This window comes from Coccinella septempunctata, chromosome 7, assembly GCF_907165205.1.
Source record: "Coccinella septempunctata chromosome 7, icCocSept1.1, whole genome shotgun sequence".
Taxonomy (NCBI): Eukaryota; Metazoa; Arthropoda; class Insecta; order Coleoptera; family Coccinellidae; genus Coccinella; species Coccinella septempunctata.
The window spans coordinates 5,719,088-5,740,455 of record NC_058195.1 but is presented as its reverse complement, the minus strand read 5'-3'; the positions used below and the strand labels follow the sequence as shown (position 1 = coordinate 5,740,455).

Below are 21,368 nucleotides of genomic sequence, written 5' to 3'. Positions count from 1 at the left end.
TACAAGTATAATCAGTAAATAACTGCAATGAAGTTGTATTTTTATGTTCAGATATTCATAATATCGACGAGTTCATAAAGAAATAAGCAATAATGTACGATCTGTACAACAGGAACTTGTACTATTTTAATTTTTTTTCTTTAGAATGCGCCCAGTGAATAATTCCAGTTCCATTGTTTCATCAGAAATTATCTTATTCGGATTGACTCATCAACTTAGAGCAATCGAGAAAGTTTTAATACCTAAATATTGTCGATTCAAACTGCATAAATCATAGTGAATTCAATTTATTTACATTAGTCTATTTCATATAGAATTGCTCATTTACAATCCGTCATCACAAATTCAGCTTGTAAATAACCCTGTTTTTTTCTATACAACAAAGCGGAGTCAACTTATTATCATAATAACAAAAACATCGAGCAATAAATGTTATAATATTAACATGAATGTAAAAATTCACATCTACCAAACTAATTTCTTACTAGAACAAATCCTGCATGGCAGTAATGAAAATGAATGATATCATACACAGACTTTTGCTTCAATTATGAATAATACAACCATACATCTACCCATACATATGAAATGCATTTTACCATGAAGTATGTTCTGATGCAAAACTCTATGAATAGGTAGAAAGTTAAACTAGAAACTTATTATATGGTTCAACGTGTTTCCCTTCGAGACCTCTCGAGGTACATTTCATACAGCAGTTTGTTTATATTGAAATAATGGGGATTTTGAGATTCATCAAGTTCTGGTGAATAATTAGGCATCTGTTGGGGGTATTGGTGGTTTTCAGAGGGATCATTGATCTGAGGCATATCATACGATGGAGGACCGGGTCCCACTTGCATTGGGTTTTGACTATGTCCCTGTTGGTTTTCAAACATTAACCTATTGTTAATATGAAGATTGTTTATTCTCTTAGATAAGGGCAAGCATTCACCTTCATCTTTATTGTTTCTCGGCCTTTTCCTAAAATGAAGAAATTCGTATAAGAAGAAACAGTAGGAATATTACTCAAACAATAGGTTGCAGACAAAAACATTTATTACACATTTAATATGAACTGTCATATCTTGAAACAACATTTTTAAAATTACCTATTATTCGTCATTCTGTTGAAAATTTCAGCTAGAATTAATTATTTTATCTTCACTTCTCCAAAATTGTTTTTTGTAGCAAGTCTTATAGGTTTTCACTGTCAGCCAACTGTCATGAAATGCACAACCTTATTTTTATTTATTCTGGATTGACAATATTTATTTTCATTTATATTTTTAAAATGTACATGACTAATTTCAATGTAAGGACATGTAACATGACTAATTGCCACATTAGGATTAATATTTGTCCTAATCAAAATAAAATGGGGCAATGCGGAATATGAGGTTGAATTATTTGCATTTTTCGGTGAAGCATATTATATATTTTAGTCCAAATTTTTCTTTAAGGGAGTGACTACTCTTTCATAAAATTTTATTCAAATTATATTTTTTCCACATTCAACCTACAAGGATACCTGTTTTTACATAATATTTCAGAACATGTTTCAGAATATACATTCAATTTCTTATACCCCCTATAGGTGGCGCCAACAGTGCGCCACAATATAGACTACACAAATTACATTTATATTGTAGGTCTGTGTAATTTGTGTAATCTATATCAAAATATAGACTATTATTAATATAGACTACACAAATTACATATATATTGAATGTCCATGTAATTTGTGTAGTCTATATTGAAATATAGATTACACAAATTACATATCATTACATACAATCATTTTGATCTCTTGACAGAGTCTCTGCTCTGGAAGTATGAATATTCACAATATACAGGATGTGGCGTAATGAATGGATGGTATGGTACCTACGTATAAAGGACGTTGTGACAGTTCTGAGTGATGTTTTATGTTCACTAAAAGTCCCTCGGTTTCTCTTCAAAATTAATCAAAACCATCGGTCTTTTCGTAGTAAAATATGATACATCATGAAATACACCAATAGATATGCAGAAAATCGTATGAACTGCTATAATTATTTGGAAAATGAAAGAATTCTTCATATTTTCCTGTATAATGTAACGTTTTTTCGAGTACATAATATGATATTCAAAAATAAAAAATACATATTGTGAAAATCGAAAGATTCATCGATATTTATGAAATATCCTATGTAGTGTTATTCTGAAGGGAAGTTTGTGTTCCCAGAGGTGGTATAGCTTACAACTTACAACCCTTATTTTAGAGATCATTCAATATATTTAAATATTTTGATTTCTAATTCTTATATTTTTATGTATTTTGAGGTCACTGATATACACTTAGGAGTGACTGATGTTTTTGAATATATATAAAGCATGCCTCTTTCCTAGGGAAGTTACTGATGAAAAGACGTTGATAATTCTTCTGCTGGATAGTGAATAGCTACCGAAGATATAAATTATGAGCGTTACTTTTTACCGACTCTCTATATAATATGGGAAAATAGGTCTTCGACCAATTCGAAACTTCCCTATTAAGAATCCAATAGGCTGCGGTCAATAAAGAAGCCGTCTGATGCTTCATTAACCAATAAAACAATAAAAATTGATGTTATGCCAATGAATGAGATGCGTGTGTCGCCCTACATCGTGACGACATTTACTAGGAAGATAAAAATATCGTCAGCAACAAGCCTAACTCAATGAACAATCAAAATAGCAAGTCTGATAACAATTTTTTCGAACCTGCAAGAACGTCGTGGATTGGAGGTGGAGACCGACCGTGAACGCATAAAATGAGCGGACAAAACCGTCGCACTCATTTGCCAGCCGAAGAGCTAACCTCCGATCTTTTAAAGTTTCCATACGCGTAACGATTTGTCGTACGGCAAAACCAGATTGTATTTTTCACGGTAAAACGCGGATTTCGGACGAAATGTACTGGACAGTCAACGGAAACGGGCATATTCCCGATGTAATAACTGTGGATCTGAGGACTGATACCATCAGTCAGCCCACGCAGGATATGCGGGATGCGATGGTGAATGCGGTCGTTGGGGATGATGTGTACGGGGAGGATCCGACTGTTGCTGAGCTGGAAAGGAGATCAGCCGAGATGCTGGGGAAAGAAGATGCTCTTTTTGTAGTCAGTGGCACTATGGCTAATTTGATTGCTAGTAAGTTCTTGAATTTGCTTGTATAGACAATACCTACGTTACTCACGGAATTCTGATGATATAATGGACTCTCCTATTCGTTTAGGAATGATTCCCGAAGGATTTTCATTCAGTATAAACATAAGTCATAAAAGAAGATGAATTATAACAGCTGCATGAATAATTTGATGAGTTAAGACTGGTAATTTTGAGAAATCATTGCCAATTTTTCAATACGTTTTAAATCTTCATCAGACCTTTCGAAAAACGAACAATATAAGCCCGTGGTGAAAAAATATGTGAAGCACAAAATCCCAGGAAAAAAATGACTGAAAGGACAAGTTCTTTCAATGCAAAATGCAACGAAATAAGCAAATAAACCATAACATCTATATTAACTAACGATTCTTACCATTTTATAGAACTAGAGCAAACTACAGAGGGGAAGTAACAAGTAAAAAGAACAAAATTCCTAACTTCCTATATTCACTATTTTGTAGAAAAAAGTTATTTCAAAATTAGCTAACTTTCTATGTAAAATTGAGCAGTTTGTCATGCATCCTTAAGAGGGGTGAAAGATAGTTGAGTTTTTTACCAAACCAGACTTTTTGTGCCAGAAATGGATTGATGGGGATTTTTATCAACTCATTTTTCATTAACTATCCCTACTATAAGAAAAGTGCATATTTTTGATAAAACTTCATCTATAGATTACCTATTTTAATAAAATTCAGAAACTCCAAAAGATAAAGACTAAATTTCAGGTAGATACGAATTATATCAATAATCGCAGCCACATGCATAAATGATATAATTATAAATTATTCTTTTCTTCATTATCTTATTCATATAATTAATTAGTTAACTTTATATTGATTACTTTCAGACTTTAATTGAGCTGATAAAAAACAATTGGGACCCTTTTCGTTTCATTCAAATCTATTCTTATCTATAAAATGATACCTTTATGTTGATTTTTCCTACTATTGGATACGTTTAAAGTTTATTCTCATGTCAATTTTTTTCAAGTATGCCTGAAACAGTTTTTGAGTGGCTTCTGACAAATGAATATCGTGAATAAGGCGTTCATAAGAGTTTATAGAAATATAAATATGAAGAATATATATTGCAGCTTTTTTATTTTCAATTGAAATGAAGTTGAGGCTTTTTTCTCATTCTTCGTCAACCTCTGAGGATATTGCAATAATGTTCTAGTTTAGATCCTGATATTTCCGTAAAGTGGTTCTAATCTCCAGACCAGATTATTTATTTCAAAAAAGCATTTAGGTACTTTGTTTCAAAGAGAGGAATATTTCACACTCAATTGAAGGCAATTTTTCATCTGATTTCGATTTCGAAAATCTTATTATTATTTACATTGCGATGACCTTTCGATAGGTCAATAGGGAAACATGTAAGAGAATTTCACAAGTTGTTTTTAATGTTGCTAAACTGTTACTAGGTAGAGATAGGAAAAAAAGTTGGCCCCCACTGAATTGAAAACACATTGCGAAATTCGTTACAACATCGGGGTTTTGAAAGCAGGTTTCGAAAATTTTCTTGCAATAACGTCAGAATCAACCAATAAACAATAAATGCGAATCTTTTTGACTTCCTTCATGTTTATAAAGTGGAGATGGGTATGATAAATACAATTATTACATTCAATGGTATTTTTTGATATCCATTCTGCCAGAAAAATGATTTATCGTCACAAATCAAGATGCACTAGAAGGTGTCGTGTACTTTTGTGTCTTGTCTTCCTTATTATCGTGTTAATTGCTATTTTTTTTGCAGTTATGGTGCATTGTACAAGGAGAGATTCCGAGATAATAGCTGGGGACAACTCTCATACTTTCCGTTTCGAACAAGGTAAGGATTGTTCAAATTTTTCCGATATGTTTACATTCACCTGATCGGTTTCTTCAGAACCTTTCGAAACAGCTGAGGGCTATGGAAGCGACATTCCATCATCAGTTAATTGTGATCCCGGCAACTTTTTTCAACCTACTTGTTCTCTCTTTCAATCTACCCGGCAATTTAGCTTCTATTATAATTACATGAAAGGCAGTTTTATGACGAAATAAATGGACATGCAACTGCTTTGCAAATAAGTACTGGATATTGGAATGCAAATTGTTCGAGTCTTCAAAAACGCTGCAGCAAATTATAGGCATAGCCTCAATATTTCGAAAGCATCATACTAATGGGGGGAAAAACAATTCTTTTATCGGATTCATTACAGTATTATTGAAGCAATAGGCGTCAGACAGTTTCAGTCAATTACTTATTCATGTTCGATTAGAAAAATTCGCAGATTTTTGAGATATAAAAGCATCAATGAACTCATTCCAGTTTTCTCTGTGGATATTATGACAGAATTCTCTCTTCACTCTAGAATTGGTACAGGAGAGAGGGAGATCATCGAATTAAAAAACCCTGCAAAAATTTACTTTACTCTGTTATTACAGGTGGTCCATCTCAAATAGCTGGAGTCCAGTCCTGTCTTTTAAGGAATAAAGAAGACGGCACTTTTGATCTCAACGAACTCAGGGATAAAATAAGGGTGGATTCAGACGTACATGAGCCAGTTACCCAGTTGGTCATCGTGGAAAATACACATAATATGTGTGGTGGAAAGGTGAGTATATCTACCTACTGAATTCAATGTAATGAAGGAATTATTGAAAATTCTCGATAAGTGGGAAGTTTTTGACATTTCAAATGCAACAGGTGATCTTTCAAAATTCCATAGCCAACTCTTTTTGAACGCTAGTTACCATGAAAATGGTGTAGAATGTAGAAGAGTAGGTTTCAGCTGGTTATCTTTTCGGGTTAATTAAATTTTTCTTCTGCCCAAATTCGATATTTTTCAACCGGATTTTTGCAGGTTCTCCCTCTGGAGTGGTTAGCGGAAGTACAGAAGATATCCAGAGAAAATGGTGTCAAAGTTCACATGGACGGTGCCAGGGTGATGAACGCAGCTGTCTATCAGAAAGTTCCAGTTTCTGAGATTGCTAAATACGTCGACACCATATGCTTCTGCCTCAGCAAAGGTCTAGGGGCACCTGTCGGTTCCATATTGGCTGGATCTAAGAATTTCATTGCAAAGTACGAAAATTTTCAGTTTTCAGTTAATCAAAAAAGTAAAGAACCACCCTGCGAAGATTAAATTAGAGTTATCTTGTTTCGAGGGGGCGTTCCTTAACTTCAACTTCAATACAGAGCTTTCAGTGGCCTCTAAACAGTGTAAAGGTGTTCACCAAAGATGCCTCGGGAAAAATGTGCGATAATAAATATTTCGTGGAAAAGTGTGCATCCACCATTTCTGAGATACTGGAAAATGGGTTATTTTATTGGAATTGCCGACATGTTTATAGTCTCTCATGACTCTCATTATTCTAAACAAAAATAAGGTCACAACTGTTGGTTCTAGTGGTGTTTTTAGGGGTTATCACTCTTCATTTTCGCAAAAATACATTCTTGAACATTCATTCAAAAACAGTCTTGCCCTACGTAAAAATTGGATAAAAAGATGGTAACAACGTGTAATTTTCAGAGCCAACAGAGTGAGGAAGGTACTTGGAGGAGGTTGGAGACAAGCTGGATTTCTGGCTGCTGCTGGTCTTGTTGCTATAGATAAGATGATCAGTAGGCTGGAAGAAGACCACAAGCACGCTGCCAAAATAGCAAGAGGTAAGTTTCTGAACCTGATGATGATCCTCTTTGATTTGCTCTTCCTTCTAGCTATCAATGCCACAGGATCAAAAATCTGCAGAGTGAACGCCGCAACGGTACAGACTAACATACTGATGGTAATGGTGGATCGGTCGAAAACTTCCGCCAAGGAAATTGTGGAACGGTTGGCGACAGTTCAACCAGATGACCCTGTGCGAGTGAGTGTGAAGACCAGTTGCAGAGATCCTGGATTTTTCAGAATCGTCCTGTATTGGGAAATAACTGAAGAATATGTTAGAGCAGCTATTGACAAGATAACAATGGTGATCAAAGAATTCGACGATAAATTTATGAAAAGAAGTGATAGAATGGATGTGATAGAATGTTAACGTTCGATGAGATTAGATGTAGTGAATTGGAGAAGTCTTTGAGATTGGGCATTCAAGCTGCTACACAGAAAAGCATTAATAGCACATAAATCAAATTAATTAATGCCACAGCATAACAGTTCATACTGTGTCTGATTGAAGTATGTGTAGTGAGTCTCTTGAAATTGAAAAAAATTGTACGAATTCGATACAAAACGCTAGAACCATAAATTTAAGCAATTAGTAAATGTTTATTGTGAGGTTTTTAAGATGAAATTTATTTATGTTGGAATCTTTGAACGTATTGAGATATGAAAACCATTAATTGGATTTTGTAATAATGTAATGTGGAAGTATTATGTTCATATCGTTGATGTAAGAATAAACATGCATAATATTAGCTTTGTAGGAAACTTAGGTAGTTTAGAGGAAATGGAGGAAGAAAATATTGCTTTTATAGAAAAAATAAAGATATTTTAAAACATTCTAACGAGCTTATTTGAAAACCTTCATCATGCAATGAAGATCAACAGGTTATGGGCTCTGCAGATCTTGAAGATCAAAAGTCTAAGAAACGCTAAAACTGTGGTTCTATAATATCTTTAATTAAAGTCTAATTACCCCTAAGACGCTAATGCAACAACAATCATGTACAGCCTAATAAGAAACGCTTTCTCGTCAGATTTGTTCTGACGAGCTCAAAAAATTCGAATAACTCGCGAAAATCATTTTTCAGATTTTCACTAATATCAGTGGGATAACTTTTCTCTAAAAATATTTTTCAAAATCTGAGAGTCGCATATAAAAAGTACTCGCACTTTTGCCCTGATTTCAAACAGCAGTGTCTACTCTTTGCTAACATATCCACTAGAGGGCAGCTTAACAGTGAATGATGAAAAACGCAAGTTGATAAATATATTGGATATATAATTATATATAAGATCATGATATTTTAGGCGAGCATCTTGATTTTATTTGAAAAATTTCAGAATACACATACGAAAAGGTTTTCAAAAAATCAGGGCGTAAAAACAAAGAGTAAGTTAGTACTTTTTGTGCGCACGATCGATTGACAGTTCCATTAATGATTTTTCTAAAGGACGCTAGTTGCTGGGGTTTTGTAAATTTCTTTTTATCACAAATAAAAAAATATACAATCACCCAATTCTGCTAGTGTTTCAAAAGATTGAAGTTTTTTGAATTGCGATTTCTCCAACAATCATATTTAATTTAATTTAGAGAATCCTGTGACAAATCATAAAATGGCTGAAAACGAACTGAAGGATTTAGGTGAAAATGAAGCCGAAATATTTGATGAAATGAAGGATATTGTTGAAGGGGAGGAAGAAGGTAGAATCATAGTTTAATGCTGTGAATTTTACGATATCTACACTTCAATTTTGATGGAAGAACTTAATTCTACATGTATTTATGTACTTATCTTGCAGATTATAACGAAGATGGTGATGGTGATGAACTGGAACATTTCCTCAACGAAAATAAACTTCAGGAGCACCTTACCCTGTTCAGGGATCAACAAATTGATTTCGAAACTCTCATGATACTCACCGAGCCTGATTTGAAAAGTCTTGGCTTACCCTTGGGACCCTTCAGAAAGCTCACAATTGCTCTTCAAAAGAAGAAGAGTGAGATGCTCATGGAATCAGAAGGGATGGACGAAAGTGGTAAGTTTTGGATTATTTTAATTGTTTGATCAATAATGGAACATGAAGTTATGACCTGAACGAGAACCGTTTTTTAACATCTTATATACCGTTCCTAACCTAACACACAATTGGACGTCGGGATTAGGGCTATGGCAAGATAGCCATTATACTGGATTTAATCATGCATTTTTGGATGTGCCATTGGGGAACATGCGTTACCTTGTGGGAATATTCTCTGTGAATAAATTATCATTTATATTTTTACATCCCCATGCTGAAAATGGAAAGTTTCTTGGTATTATCCTTGAGACTTGTTATGGGAAAGAGGTAAGGCTTTATGAGTTACTTCAATAATGTTAAGTCCGCTAGCCTGTTAAATCTCCCAGATCCTGTCTAAAAGATGCATTTCTGATGAACTTCAATATTTGAAAGTTTTTCTATAGAAGCACCTGCTGAGGAGATTTGGTAGAAGTTTGACCCTGTGTCAAAAACCCGTTCAAAATTTTCGTAATATGCTCAGTTATATTGACGTTCTTCAAAGAAAAAATCAGTTTCATCCAAACATTGGATGAATTGGAATTGTATCACAAATTTCATAACTTTTGTGTGCAGATCACAAGACTGGATCGCCAACTTTTAGGAAGGCCTTGAAAAAATATTATAATTGCTGCTGAGAAATTGGGATGTATTTTTGGATAAATTTATCATTCATCTTCTGAAAAATCTACACAGGTTTCGGTTAATGAAACTGCCACTTAACCTGAATAGCTCTATCCTTGGATCTACGAAGACCTACAACATGTTATCGAATCATCACTGTATCGATAATATCCAACCCTGAATTTGAACTGGCCAAGTTTCAAATTCGTCATTGGGAAGACTAGATATTCCCAATTCGTCGAACGTTCCTTTAATGGCGATTTCATCAGGAAGAAGACTTATCTAACGCTACAAATCGTCTTAAGAGTGGGGATTCCAATGTATTCAGAACCAGCGTTGACGTTTTTTCATTTGCTGGTACTGGCATTTGTAACGATGAAGATTGAGCAAGTAATTTGTCTAATTTTGGAGTTTGGAGGGACCCGAATCAGTCTACTGGATGGGATTTCTTGAAGGTTTGTTTACTCTGTCGTGACACAGGCAGATCCTGTAAAATTTTGTATGATTCATATTATTGGATGTTCTTGGAAAATGGTCTTTTTGATTGAATAAAAGAAACACTGTTCGGTATGATAAATTCACAGATGATCGATGATCTATAGGTGGTCTCCACAGGTAGTCAACTTGCTGGGTTTTGTTAGAATTTAAAGTTTGGTGACCCAGCGATTTATAATCCACAATTTGCTGCATTGAAAGAGTTCCAGAATATTATATATTTAAGGCCACCATAAAAACATTTCATTACTTCATCAAATTGGTTTTTCTTAAGAAATCTGCGTTAAAGGAAGAAAAAAACTACATGAAATGCAGATTTCATGTTTTCATTCAGTTATCAATAATTTTTTGAGTCCCAGCATTTCCATCATTGATGAAGGAATACACATTTGTGGACCGCATGTGGTTTTTTCCATTCATGTAGAATTAATCAGAACATCTACAAAGTTGATTATTATTGATGAAAGGGCTGGATGAATCTGGCAGTTTTCTGATTGAGAAAAAACTTGGAACTCAACTGCAACATCACCTGCTTGGCTTGATTGTGATTCAAAACCATCCGGGGCCTCACCTAAACCCACAACTACGTTTGAAAAGTTGTATAACTCGCTTGTCTCTGCTGTCTAGAAGGAGTACAGTTGGAAACACATCTAGTGCAGTAGAATTATGTATATAAAGATGTCAGGAAATTTTTTAACACTTAGGAAACTATAAGTTCTCAAGGAGACGTGTTATTTATGAATTTAAATAAGTTTCCAACTATCATCGACAATTAGTGAATTTCAATTTTATATAGTGTTTCTTTTTGTCTTTCAATGGATCATCGATTAATTATAGGTAAAACGGGAAACTAATATATTGCTTCTGCTTACAGCTGTGGTTCTACAATCACGATAGTGTAGATCCAAGGGATAGAGTTGATAATTTGTGGCTAGTTGGTGAGTAGCTTAAGGAATTCAACTGGTGAGTATAAATAGAATTGAGAAATCCGCTATGCCTCACTTCTGACCAGAAATTTCCAAATTTTTGCAGCAATTGTAATTTTTATTTCTTTTTATCTTGATGTTCCATTGTTGATCTTATCTCCGAGTACATTAAAAGATCTAATTGTTCGTGAAGTTTCGGTAATGAAGTGAATTATTTCATTCCAAAAAAATATTTCAAAAAAACAGTCAATTCAACAATATTTTGTTTACCATTATTGTTCAGGTTTGCATTCAATATTTTAGCAATTTTTTTGGTGGATTGGTGGATCTTCTACAAAATTATGGAGATATTTGTCATATTTTACCTCTTTTTCATATTTATTTATTAAATATCTATTCCCACTGTTATTTAAGAGATTTTTTTTCAACATGAATTAATTTATGATATTGAAATATGAACACTATAACAAATCGAGCTTAATAAAGAGAAAAAATTGAAGATTCTCCACTGATGTTACTGGAGAATATGGAAAATGTATTTTCTTATCTGTACTGAAAAATAATTAATCGTACATATGAGAAACCGTAGGTCAAGACGTACCGACTCCCAATTTCATATCTTTCTTTCACACCAGAAAACCACGATGATTCTCAGACCGAGACAAAAGTCAAAGAAGATAATGCCGATCTTCCAACTTTGGCCGATGAAGGTAACTTCCGCGTTATAGACGAGTCCGGCGACGATTCTGACGCTCATTCCGTCAAGTCTGAGCATGCTGGTGGTAAAACAAAAGATGTAAAATCCTTCGAACCTGACAAAAACCACCCATACAGATACGACCTTCTCAATTTCAAGCTGTCCGATGAGTTCAAGGAAAAGGTGGGTGAATGGGATTTTATTTGTCGATTCTTACGTTTTCCTATTTCAAAAACTTTTGCCAACCTTGTGAATATTCATTGGTTTCTTCCACAGACTAATAATTTGTTCATTATTAGACTATGGTTTCATCAGAGAACACATTAGTAGTTGAGGCGTTCTGTGACCAAACCATAGTCTGAAAATAAATAAATTATTAGTCTATGGATGAGACCATAAATATAATGCACGAAACACGAAAAAAAATGCCTGAATAATGTCAAAAGTTACCTTGAAAATTCAATATAAATTTTTTTTCATTTCACTTGGATTTGAGAGCCGGCGACATTCCAAGGATTGTAAAATGATGAAAGCAACCGAAAGGCACAAATAAAATTAAAAAAAAACATTTCATTGTGAGTGTGTAGTTGAATATTCACAAGGTTGTCAAACGTTCCATTACATTTGGTATTGTCGTTTTTTACTCTTAGTCCCACTGATGCTTTTATGGAATTTTTTCTAAGGTTGAATTGCAAGAACCCACAACTATCGACTCAAAACCTTTTGAGCTGATAACCGACGAAAGAAGACTGAAGAGCGCAGTGAAAGCACTGCGTAAGGAGAAAATCATAGCGGTCTATGTTCGACACAATATGGACACATACGAGAAGACGGTGTCACTGATGCAATTGTCCACACAAACAATAGATTATATTATCGACTTTACCAAAATCAACCATTTGGTCTTGTTATTGACCGACATATTCACAAACCCTAATATTTTGAAGGTGTTTTACGAAGCCCGACACGAGGTGAAGTTTTTGCAAAGGTATGATTTTGCCATTTCTGAATTTCGGTGCATATGTTTCTAATCTTTTCGTTTCGTATTTTAGGTTTTATAGTTTATACACTGTGAATGCCTACTGCGTCCGAAGCGCTGTCAAGGAGTTGAAATATGAAACATCGTCGCTGTACGGTCTCATCAATAAATATGTCAGCTATTTCAAACCTACAGATTCCGAGTGCACCAGTAGACCGCTGAAGAATGACGTCAAGACGAACCTGAGGAAGGAGACGCATTACTTGCTTCACATATACTACAAGACCAGGAACGAAGCCATCGAGGCAGGTTGTTACGATAAAATCGTTGCTGTGGGCACTACGACCTGCAGTTATCTTCATGTGCCGGTTAAGGAAAGGAAGCCCGAAATAATCTTCTCAGACTTCGACAAGTTCAACGATGCGCAGAAGGTGAGAAAAGCTTGTATTTATTCAGTTCTCGTTGTTATATTATTCGTTGTTTCTAGATGGCAGCTGAAGAACTTTGCAACTGGCGAGAGTCTTTGGCTAAAGACAGAAATGTGGACGTTAACGCAATACTCACCACCAAAGACATGAAGCAAATCTGTCTGTCCCTTCCGATCAAGAAAGAAGAACTGTTTATGGTCGTGGACACGAGGATTGTCCGGATGTACTTTAATAAGTTGTTGACGATCCTTAAGATAGCACGTAAGAAGTATTTCAAGGATCCCAAGGAGGAAGGTAAGTACGACCTGAGACCTGTGCCTACTAAGGCGACGAAGAAGCCTGTTGTGAAGGGGCAGCCGAAAGCCAATACGCAGAATTCTCCGGCAGGGGGCAAGACTGAGTTGAAAAGGAAAAGCGATGGGTTCGCTCGTCCAAATCCAGCTAAAAAAGCACGGTGAGTTGAGGGGAAGATTTATTTTTTCTGTTAAGCTCGTGTTTGAGAGATTCGTCTAATTTTTGGATTTTCTAAAGCTTCCACTACAAGGGAAAGAGGAACTTTTCGGCTAGTCCCAAAGCGAAGAGCCCCATGGGTTCCCCATTCAGGCAAACCGGCGGATATAGGGGCGGATATCAGGCGTCCAATTCTCCGAAAAATTACGGACAGGCCAAATACCCAAATCCTCAGAACATCTGGGAAAACCAGCAAAATCAGAATTTCAACAATTACGGAGGAGGAAGCGGTTTCAAGTATTATTGAAGTGGATGATTTCGATCGGTGTGAATTATGTAATTTAGATTTAGTTCTCATTTTATTTTGTATGGAACTGTCATCAAGTTGATATAGTGAATAAAGATTCATAATCTTCATGTTTTTTTTTTTATTACTTGATTCCATAAAATATTTACCATACAGGGTGGTAAGGTAAGTAATTTTGAAGGTGGTAGCCCTTCGGAATGGACCTTTTCAACAAAAATTGCTTATATGTGATATTTTCGAAGCAGGTCATCGTTGACCGAGTTATGCGGCACTGATGAGGACTAAAAGGTCAGAAACCGGTTTGTCTGTTAATCTTTCGATCAAAGACTGCCATTCATTTTTAATGATCCTGTATAAAGATTGTAATTAAGGAAGTTTTCGAAACCAGCTCATAAAATCGACGCAATTGATTCACAGAAGAAGTTCTGCTCTGCGTAATAAATTCATCAGCAAAGTTCTCAATAGGGAATTCTCCTGACGAAAACGATGTATTTTTTATGAAATATCTTTGAAACGTCATATTTTGAAATAACCATTTCAAATTATTTTAAGTACTTAAAATTTAAAGGGTTTCGTTTCTATTGCACAAGTTGGCAACATCGACTGAAATATGCGTTGATAATAAGGACAACAAATACACTATCTAGATGAGACAGACAAAGATGGCTGTCTATGAAGTTAACGAGGAAGGTCGTAAAATTTTATGGGATTTTTATGGCCGGTTGCTGTTGAGGCTCGCCAGTGAGTACGCGCCTTGTGATGGCTGTAAATCAACAGCTGTTATTCTATAAACAAGCCAAGGTTCTTTTTATTTTCTAGTAGGCGCTGTTGCCAAATCGTAAACTAGAAACGAAGCGATTTAAATTTTAAAACTTCATATTTGAAGAATGATTTTGAATAGTTTCTGCGGTGCAGTTGAAAAATTCATGAATGAACTCATAATAATTCAATTTAAACTTACATATGCTGTGATAACCCAAATTGAGAAGAATTCCCCATTTCTGCAGGATGGGGGTTTGCGCTGATTCGAATGTTTTGTCGAAGATACTCAAATTTCTTCTAGAAAAGAAACGTTAGCAAAGGTTTCAAGTACACATGGATCGTTTAGTTCGACGAATGTTATATTATTAAAATATTTCCACATACACCATAAGTTTTATTCGTATAAACAAAACGGTTAATTTAATTCTTATTATAAGGGTAGAGACCCTGGAAAGCAGCAGAGTCCTGGGGAACTTCATCGTCGCTCTCAGATTCACCATCAGACTCGAAGGTGTTGTCGGGAATATCATACAAACGGATCATAGGCTTGTTGGGATCCTTCATGATGAGATATTTCCCGTCTTTCTGTTTCATAACGATGTCCACGATACACCTGAAAATCAATCACGTTATCACCTCCGTCAATTCCAACGATTCAAATCAAATCGACTAACCTCAAAATACCCCAGGCGTTATCCATGTTCAAATTGATCTGGGTGGCGAACTCGTGGGGCTTGTACTGCTGGGTACCCAAGATCACGTGCTTGCTGCTATTCCTAACGTGAGCCCTGGAAACATAACCGAATTTGATCTGGTCGCTGCCGGCGAGGAGGGCTTGCACAGTCCATTTTGCCAGTTTGCAAGCGTTGTTCCTCAGTTCGTTGGCCAATACGGCTCCCCTCTGAGTGTCCAACTTCTGTCTCCATTCAACACCGTTGGCTAGTTTCGAGTCCCATTCGTTCAGAGCTTTTATGGTCAAAAATTGGAGTTCTCCGTTTGGTGTTTGGACCATGGCGTCGTGCTCACATCTGGCAACTAGAACCTTTAAATGGACGATCATTATTAGCGTATTAATAATTTTTCAACACTGTCTGCTTACAATTCCACTACCAAGGTCCCATTTTCTGTATCTGTAACCAACGCTAGCGATTTCACCTTCTTCCTCATCAGAAATGAAAGGATTTGGGTTTTCAAACTTATACTTGGGCTCGCCTGGTCCAGTCCTCAAAACCTTAAAAAAAAACACAGTTTCAGAACCCCAGCACGATTAAATTCGTTAATCTCACCTGTTGGCTGAAATTATGATTTATAAAGGTGGCTTCCAACGCCAAATCTCTTGGAGAGTTCAATACACTACTGTCATCTTGGGGGGGTTCAACTGAGGTTTCATTAACAGTCAATAAGTCGAATTCCGTATTGTCCCTCTTGTCGAAGAACAACTTATCTCCGATCTTCTCAATAACAATATCCCAGGAATAATTAGACCTAGTGCAGCACATAATAGTTGCTAAGATTGTATCGGTAGCATAAACGTTACCCTCAGTTTTGGATAGTTTACGGATGATAGGATCATCAGTTGTGGTCACCTGAAATGAATATAAGGCTCACAAAAATTCATTGAAAAAAAAAAAAAGATTTACTCACTGTGTGGAAGATTCTGTTAACACTTTGAAGAGGTTTCTCATTTTTAACATTAACACGGTCGTATGCTTTGTCGTAATATTCAAGTTCACCACAAAGCATAATATCTTCACCATCTTTAATACCAGGTAGAGACAATTTTCCCAATCTAGGAAAGTCCATTTCTTCAATTGTGACCCAATCTGGCTTCACAGTGACTGACGCATCCCTTATTTTAATTTGAGGCTGAAATCACAAGTTTATAAAATAAGCCCTTAAAAAACAATATGAAGACTTCACTTACCCTTCCTTGACCCCACTTCTTCAACTGATTCCTCTTGTAGGTGTCTCTAGCCTTAACGTTCTTGCCAAGAGATTGCATGACTCCAGTTTGAGCAGCGCCCCTTCCACCTCTTCCTCGCATATTGCGTTGATTAGGACGGAATCTTCCTCTCTGGTATGGAGGTTTCTGTACGCGAGTTGTGTCCACAAGATGGAATGTACTTTCATCTTCCTCATGATAGTAAGCGTACTGACTACCAGAACCAAACTGGGAAGCGTATTTAACTGAAAATGTTAAAGTGGTATAAATGATGTCCAATCTAAAAACTCATGGCATCAATTCACGAATACTAATTGTGTGATTTGTGTATTCGACCAAAATATAACAAATAATAACAATATGTTATTTTGAGGTTAACAAAAGAATAATTGTCTTAGTTTACTCACTTGCATATTTTTTATCCTGAAAGTTGGCTCCAGTCCAGTCACTTATTTTGCCCAGACGATCCCCTTTGCTGAATGGTTGATATGGCATATCTCTGAACTGATCAGGCATTTCACATGGGCCCCATCCCGTGGGGTTATCCTGTATTACAGGAGCTATAAATTGGGGTGCTTCCCCCGATTGGCCTTCACTTTTCGACATTTAGGACTGAGTGTATCTTACTTTTGCGATATTTCAATACACTAACAAATAAAAAAGACTTCGGATATAAAACCGGAATGGTTGGAAATCTTGAATGACTTAATTTCAATTATGACAAATGACAGGTGACTTTATATTTCTGTGCTTTTCACCACGGAGTATAATCTATTTTTGACCAGACTGGGTACAGGCAAATTTGTGAAGCCCAATCTTGTCATAAAGAAGAAGGCTAAAAAAGATATATCTATGGACTTTTTGAATTCAAATTTAATGAAACAATCAAGTTAGTTTAGACTTTATTAAAATTCATCCTTACATTATCCATGGAATTTAATTTTTACAGTATAAAATAAATAATTTCAAATAAGTGCATGAAGGTACATAAAATCCATCTTCTACAGCATGCTGTCGACGACCTCTCCTGGGTTCTCCAAAGCTGATTTCCTCTCATTGATAGCGGTTACCAATTTTCTGTGAGGACCAAGGGGTAAATTGAGAGTTTTAAGGTCGCTTTCCGTCAATAACATCAGGGTTTCTAAATCGATCTTTTGATCCTCGAATTTGGGCAAATATTCACTTAGTCCCCAAGCTGTGAGGAACCTCTCTAGCGGCCCGTTAGGGTTGTCGTCTTCACTGGACTCAACATCTGCGAAAATTTAAGTTTTGGTGAATTTTTCTCCGGGTATTGTACGAGAAAGGGGATGAGGGATTGAAAGAAATCTTACCCGATAATTCGTCTTCCATTGTAATCAAGTTTCGTTGACCATAATTGCTATCACCAGAACCAATTGAGCTTTCTTCTGTAGTTGTTATTTCCGGTCCGTTGAAACCAGAAAATGTGTTGCTGATGCTTTTCCTAGGAAAACAGATTTCGTATAGGTAGTTAACGAATAAAAACAATGCTTGGAATCCACAACTACGGAAAACCACATTTTGCCGACCCTGTGTAGGTATTGAATATGTCAAATAGAGAATATAGGTTACTCAGCAAGAAAGAACCCATAAATAAAAGGTGTCTTCTGGTCTGAGTTTCTCCAACTTCATACAGAAAAACCTAGAATGTGGTACGCCTTTCCTTACCTGAATGCTATGCTTCCTATGCCTGGACGGACGAATATACTCGCTGGTTCTTGGTTCACCTTCTGCAAACCCTCCTCCCTTAACTGCTGCATGAAGTCAGGTTGCGACAGGCTCCTGGACATGCCATTGCTAGGCGGTGGAGCGTTGTTGTTCCTTCTATTCACCTGTTCAGCTTCGTTGAAAACTCCATCTAGTTTACCACGTCTTGTCGGTTCTAAAGTACCACTGTAAAGTATTTCTGAGTCTCTTCTGTAACCTTTAATCGAGCTTATCGTTCTTTTTCCATCTTCTATTTCACTGACCTAAAGACGAAAACTAATTTTTTTGACTTTTTCTCATTATAATTACATTTTTGTATATTTATACGACCTTTTTTCCATTATATTGAGTTTTATTTCATTATAATGAAGTTTCTTTTGTCTTTGTCTCAATAGGACACTCTAAAAAGAGCTGATCGTAAAGGCTCCGTTCATACCATCCGGTTTTTGCCGTAGGGTTAATCCGAAGACAATTTGATGAAAACTTATCCATACACGTTTCTGGCACATATAGCGCTTTTGTGGTCAGTTGTTTAAAAACTGCTTCTTTTCCGTGCCATCAATCTCCTCCAAATCTTGTTTTGAGAGACAACGGTTGTTTTCGGATAAAAACCTGATGGTAAAAACCGGATGGTAAAAACCGGACGGTAAAAACCGGATCATATGTCGAAAAACGAAAATATGCTTGACACAAGGTTGTTCTTGTGCACATAATCCTTGAAAACCAACCTTGAAATCATCGTCGATCGCCAGCTTGTTATTCCTGTTGAGCAATTTTCTTTGGAGGGTGCTTCGGTTCTTAGCAGATATCGTATTTCCGCTGACGAGGGCACTAAAACTGTTTCTCGGAGCTTCTGCACCAATTTGGGTAAGATTGGACATCGATCCGCTTTTCATTCTGCTCTTTAGACTCTCTATAACGGATGGTTTTTGTGATTTTAGCGTTTTTTTCCCCAGCCTCTCTTGGATTTGCTCATTTTTCAGCTGTATTTTTTGGTAAGCCTAGAAAAGAGGTTTTAAGGGTGAAAGGGGTAGCGCTAAGAAGCGAGTAGTAGACGAATAAGAGTGGGGAGGGTTTGTGGAAGTGGTAAATCAAATAAAATTCTTCAAAAAGGGGAACAATTAATCAGTCTGGGTACATTTTTTCAGGCTAATACAACCAAACACGATTTAACTGACCTTTATCCGTTTTTCTGAATCTTTTTTGGCCTTCTCCTTCATAGCCTTAGCTTTCTTGTGATCCCCAGCTTCGATCTTCGTCAATACCTCATCGAGAAATCGCATGATGTCTTCTTTGTTGTTCATCCCGGCCAATTCCTGCGCAGTTCTGCCGTCTATGTCGGTGCAGTATATGTTGGCGTCAAAATTCACCAGAAATGTGACGATGTGCTTGTGACCTTGCGCAGCCGCGAGGTGTAGGGCTGTGTTTCCGAAGAGATCGGCTTTGTTTGGATTTCCGCTGAAGAAGACATTAATGAAAAAGTGTTTCTTTACGGGCTTGTGTGTGTATTTCTTACCCCCTTCCGCATAGAATTCTCAAGGCGTCCAGGTGTCCATAAAAAGCTGCGTATAAGGTCGGGGTCATACCTTGTTCATCCTTGCTATTGCACTCTTTCCTAGTCGCTTCTTTGAGGACATCGACCATGCCATCTTTGGCCGCCCTAGAAATCGGTTGTAAGATAAAGAAATTAGGTTTGTTTGAAACAATTTACTCAGTGACATGAGAAGTGTTAAGTCAACATCAACGCATGCCCAAGATTGGAGCTAAGGCTCTGTGATGTAGTTTAGACGAGCATGCGAACACACCAAAGACAAAAAACGCTTTGCGCAAGGTGAGTAACCTAATAGGCTTTCTCCAAGACAAGATCATAGCATTAAAAGTAAAGTTGAAACTAAATATTACGACCATTTCGATACAATGAAACATCAATCGTCCTTCCAATAAAAAATGATTGTTTTGGAAGACAAGTTAATACACTGATATAATCAATTGGTTGTAATGTAAGCTCTGAAGAGGAACGAATAGCGCAAATGATGTACTCCATTCTAATTAGATTCTGCATGTTTCTGCCTCGTTTGGGGCATAGTTTTCTTAAGAAACTAATCGGCGTACTCCATCCTATAGTAATTATCATTCCTGCAATTATCGAAGCTCGTTAAACATCCGCATTTTCGAAGTCCATAGCATGAATAACTATAGAACAAGTAAACCCATAAAAACTTCAAAATGCGACGATAATTCCCTGTGAGTCATGGAAATCGATTTTATTTTTTATTGATATTCAAATGAGAGGAATTCGCGTATAAGTCCTTGTGCGTTATCAGATAAAACCAAGAGATATCGCGAATCATCGCCGAGAATATTCAGCGAGATGAATCAGTTGACGATCTCCATAACGAAATTAATAAAAATTTCTCTTTCACCTAAATTAAAAGTTGTATGAGAAGAGGTCACTGAACATTAAGAGCGAGACACCCATCGAGGTTTGCCGATGGTAAATAACTCAAGTAAACAAAACCAATCTGGACCCACTTACCTGTGAAAGCGATTTGTTGACATTTTTGTTGATATGGAATCTTCAGCGAGTTTTTTCACGAGTTGCGTTTCGTCTAAAGTCTCAGATTTTGGACACGGGGGACCAAGGCGCGACCGGCATCGCTACGACTGAATGGACGTGTTTGTGTTTCCGTAGTTCCTCGACATTATTCATGAAACAATCGGATGGGTTATCAGATACGGTGATTGTACTGGTTCACCTGTACTCCGCCACCTGGCAGGTTAGAATTCAATCGAATCCGAGCGTATCGTGCTCGACTGCGGCGAGAACATCCGAGGTGGAGGACCAAAAATGCAGACAAGCGACATCTATGGTGGAATGGCCGCAATTTCAATTCAACCGTTAAGGCGTGGAGAAAGAACGTCAAATATTCTGAATTGACCTGAATTGCGATCTCTCTCCAATACAATTACTCCTTAGAGAATTTAGGCAAATGAATACTGCCATCTTCACCCTGAGACTTAGGAAAGTGTTGGTACTGATAGATGGCGCCAGGTTGTATTGTATTCCTTGAACATGCCGATTACTGACATTGAGTAGAGGGGATATCAATTTGTTTTTTGTTCGTCGAGGTA

The 21,368-nt window shown here is 36.5% G+C and overlaps 5 protein-coding genes across 5 annotated transcripts; 2 read left to right on the top strand and 3 right to left on the bottom strand.

Annotated features, from left to right (window-relative positions):
* Positions 1-271: 271 nt before the first annotated feature.
* On the bottom strand, positions 272-1,524 carry LOC123316805. The gene is made up of 2 exons (XM_044903036.1): positions 1,110-1,524; positions 272-981 (listed from the first exon to the last, which is right to left on the bottom strand). The coding sequence occupies exons 1-2, from the start codon at positions 1,121-1,123 to the stop codon at positions 669-671; spliced, it is 327 nt and encodes a 108-aa protein (XP_044758971.1). The 5' UTR covers positions 1,124-1,524; the 3' UTR covers positions 272-668.
* A 1,279-nt stretch (positions 1,525-2,803) lies between these two features.
* On the top strand, positions 2,804-7,684 carry LOC123317237 (probable low-specificity L-threonine aldolase 2). The gene is made up of 6 exons (XM_044903658.1): positions 2,804-3,173; positions 4,950-5,024; positions 5,624-5,793; positions 6,043-6,263; positions 6,712-6,848; positions 6,900-7,684. Exons 1-6 carry the CDS (start codon positions 2,933-2,935, stop codon positions 7,217-7,219), a joined length of 1,164 nt encoding a protein of 387 aa, XP_044759593.1. The 5' UTR covers positions 2,804-2,932; the 3' UTR covers positions 7,220-7,684.
* A 587-nt stretch (positions 7,685-8,271) lies between these two features.
* LOC123317098 lies at positions 8,272-13,917 on the top strand. The gene is made up of 7 exons (XM_044903470.1): positions 8,272-8,548; positions 8,647-8,883; positions 11,582-11,826; positions 12,327-12,631; positions 12,696-13,053; positions 13,110-13,504; positions 13,582-13,917. Exons 1-7 carry the CDS (start codon positions 8,461-8,463, stop codon positions 13,805-13,807), a joined length of 1,854 nt encoding a protein of 617 aa, XP_044759405.1. The 5' UTR covers positions 8,272-8,460; the 3' UTR covers positions 13,808-13,917.
* Positions 13,918-14,910: 993 nt separating this feature from the next.
* On the bottom strand, positions 14,911-17,238 carry LOC123317393 (eukaryotic translation initiation factor 3 subunit D). The gene is made up of 7 exons (XM_044903907.1): positions 16,919-17,238; positions 16,494-16,756; positions 16,214-16,435; positions 15,856-16,155; positions 15,669-15,800; positions 15,244-15,611; positions 14,911-15,182 (listed from the first exon to the last, which is right to left on the bottom strand). The coding sequence occupies exons 1-7, from the start codon at positions 17,115-17,117 to the stop codon at positions 14,990-14,992; spliced, it is 1,677 nt and encodes a 558-aa protein (XP_044759842.1). The 5' UTR covers positions 17,118-17,238; the 3' UTR covers positions 14,911-14,989.
* Positions 17,239-17,401: 163 nt separating this feature from the next.
* LOC123317462 (Usher syndrome type-1G protein homolog) lies at positions 17,402-21,031 on the bottom strand. Its single transcript, XM_044904017.1, has 7 exons — positions 20,773-21,031; positions 19,753-19,896; positions 19,415-19,694; positions 18,965-19,237; positions 18,198-18,499; positions 17,843-17,973; positions 17,402-17,763 (listed from the first exon to the last, which is right to left on the bottom strand). Exons 1-7 carry the CDS (start codon positions 20,793-20,795, stop codon positions 17,513-17,515), a joined length of 1,404 nt encoding a protein of 467 aa, XP_044759952.1. The 5' UTR covers positions 20,796-21,031; the 3' UTR covers positions 17,402-17,512.
* Between the last annotated feature and the right edge of the window lie 337 nt (positions 21,032-21,368).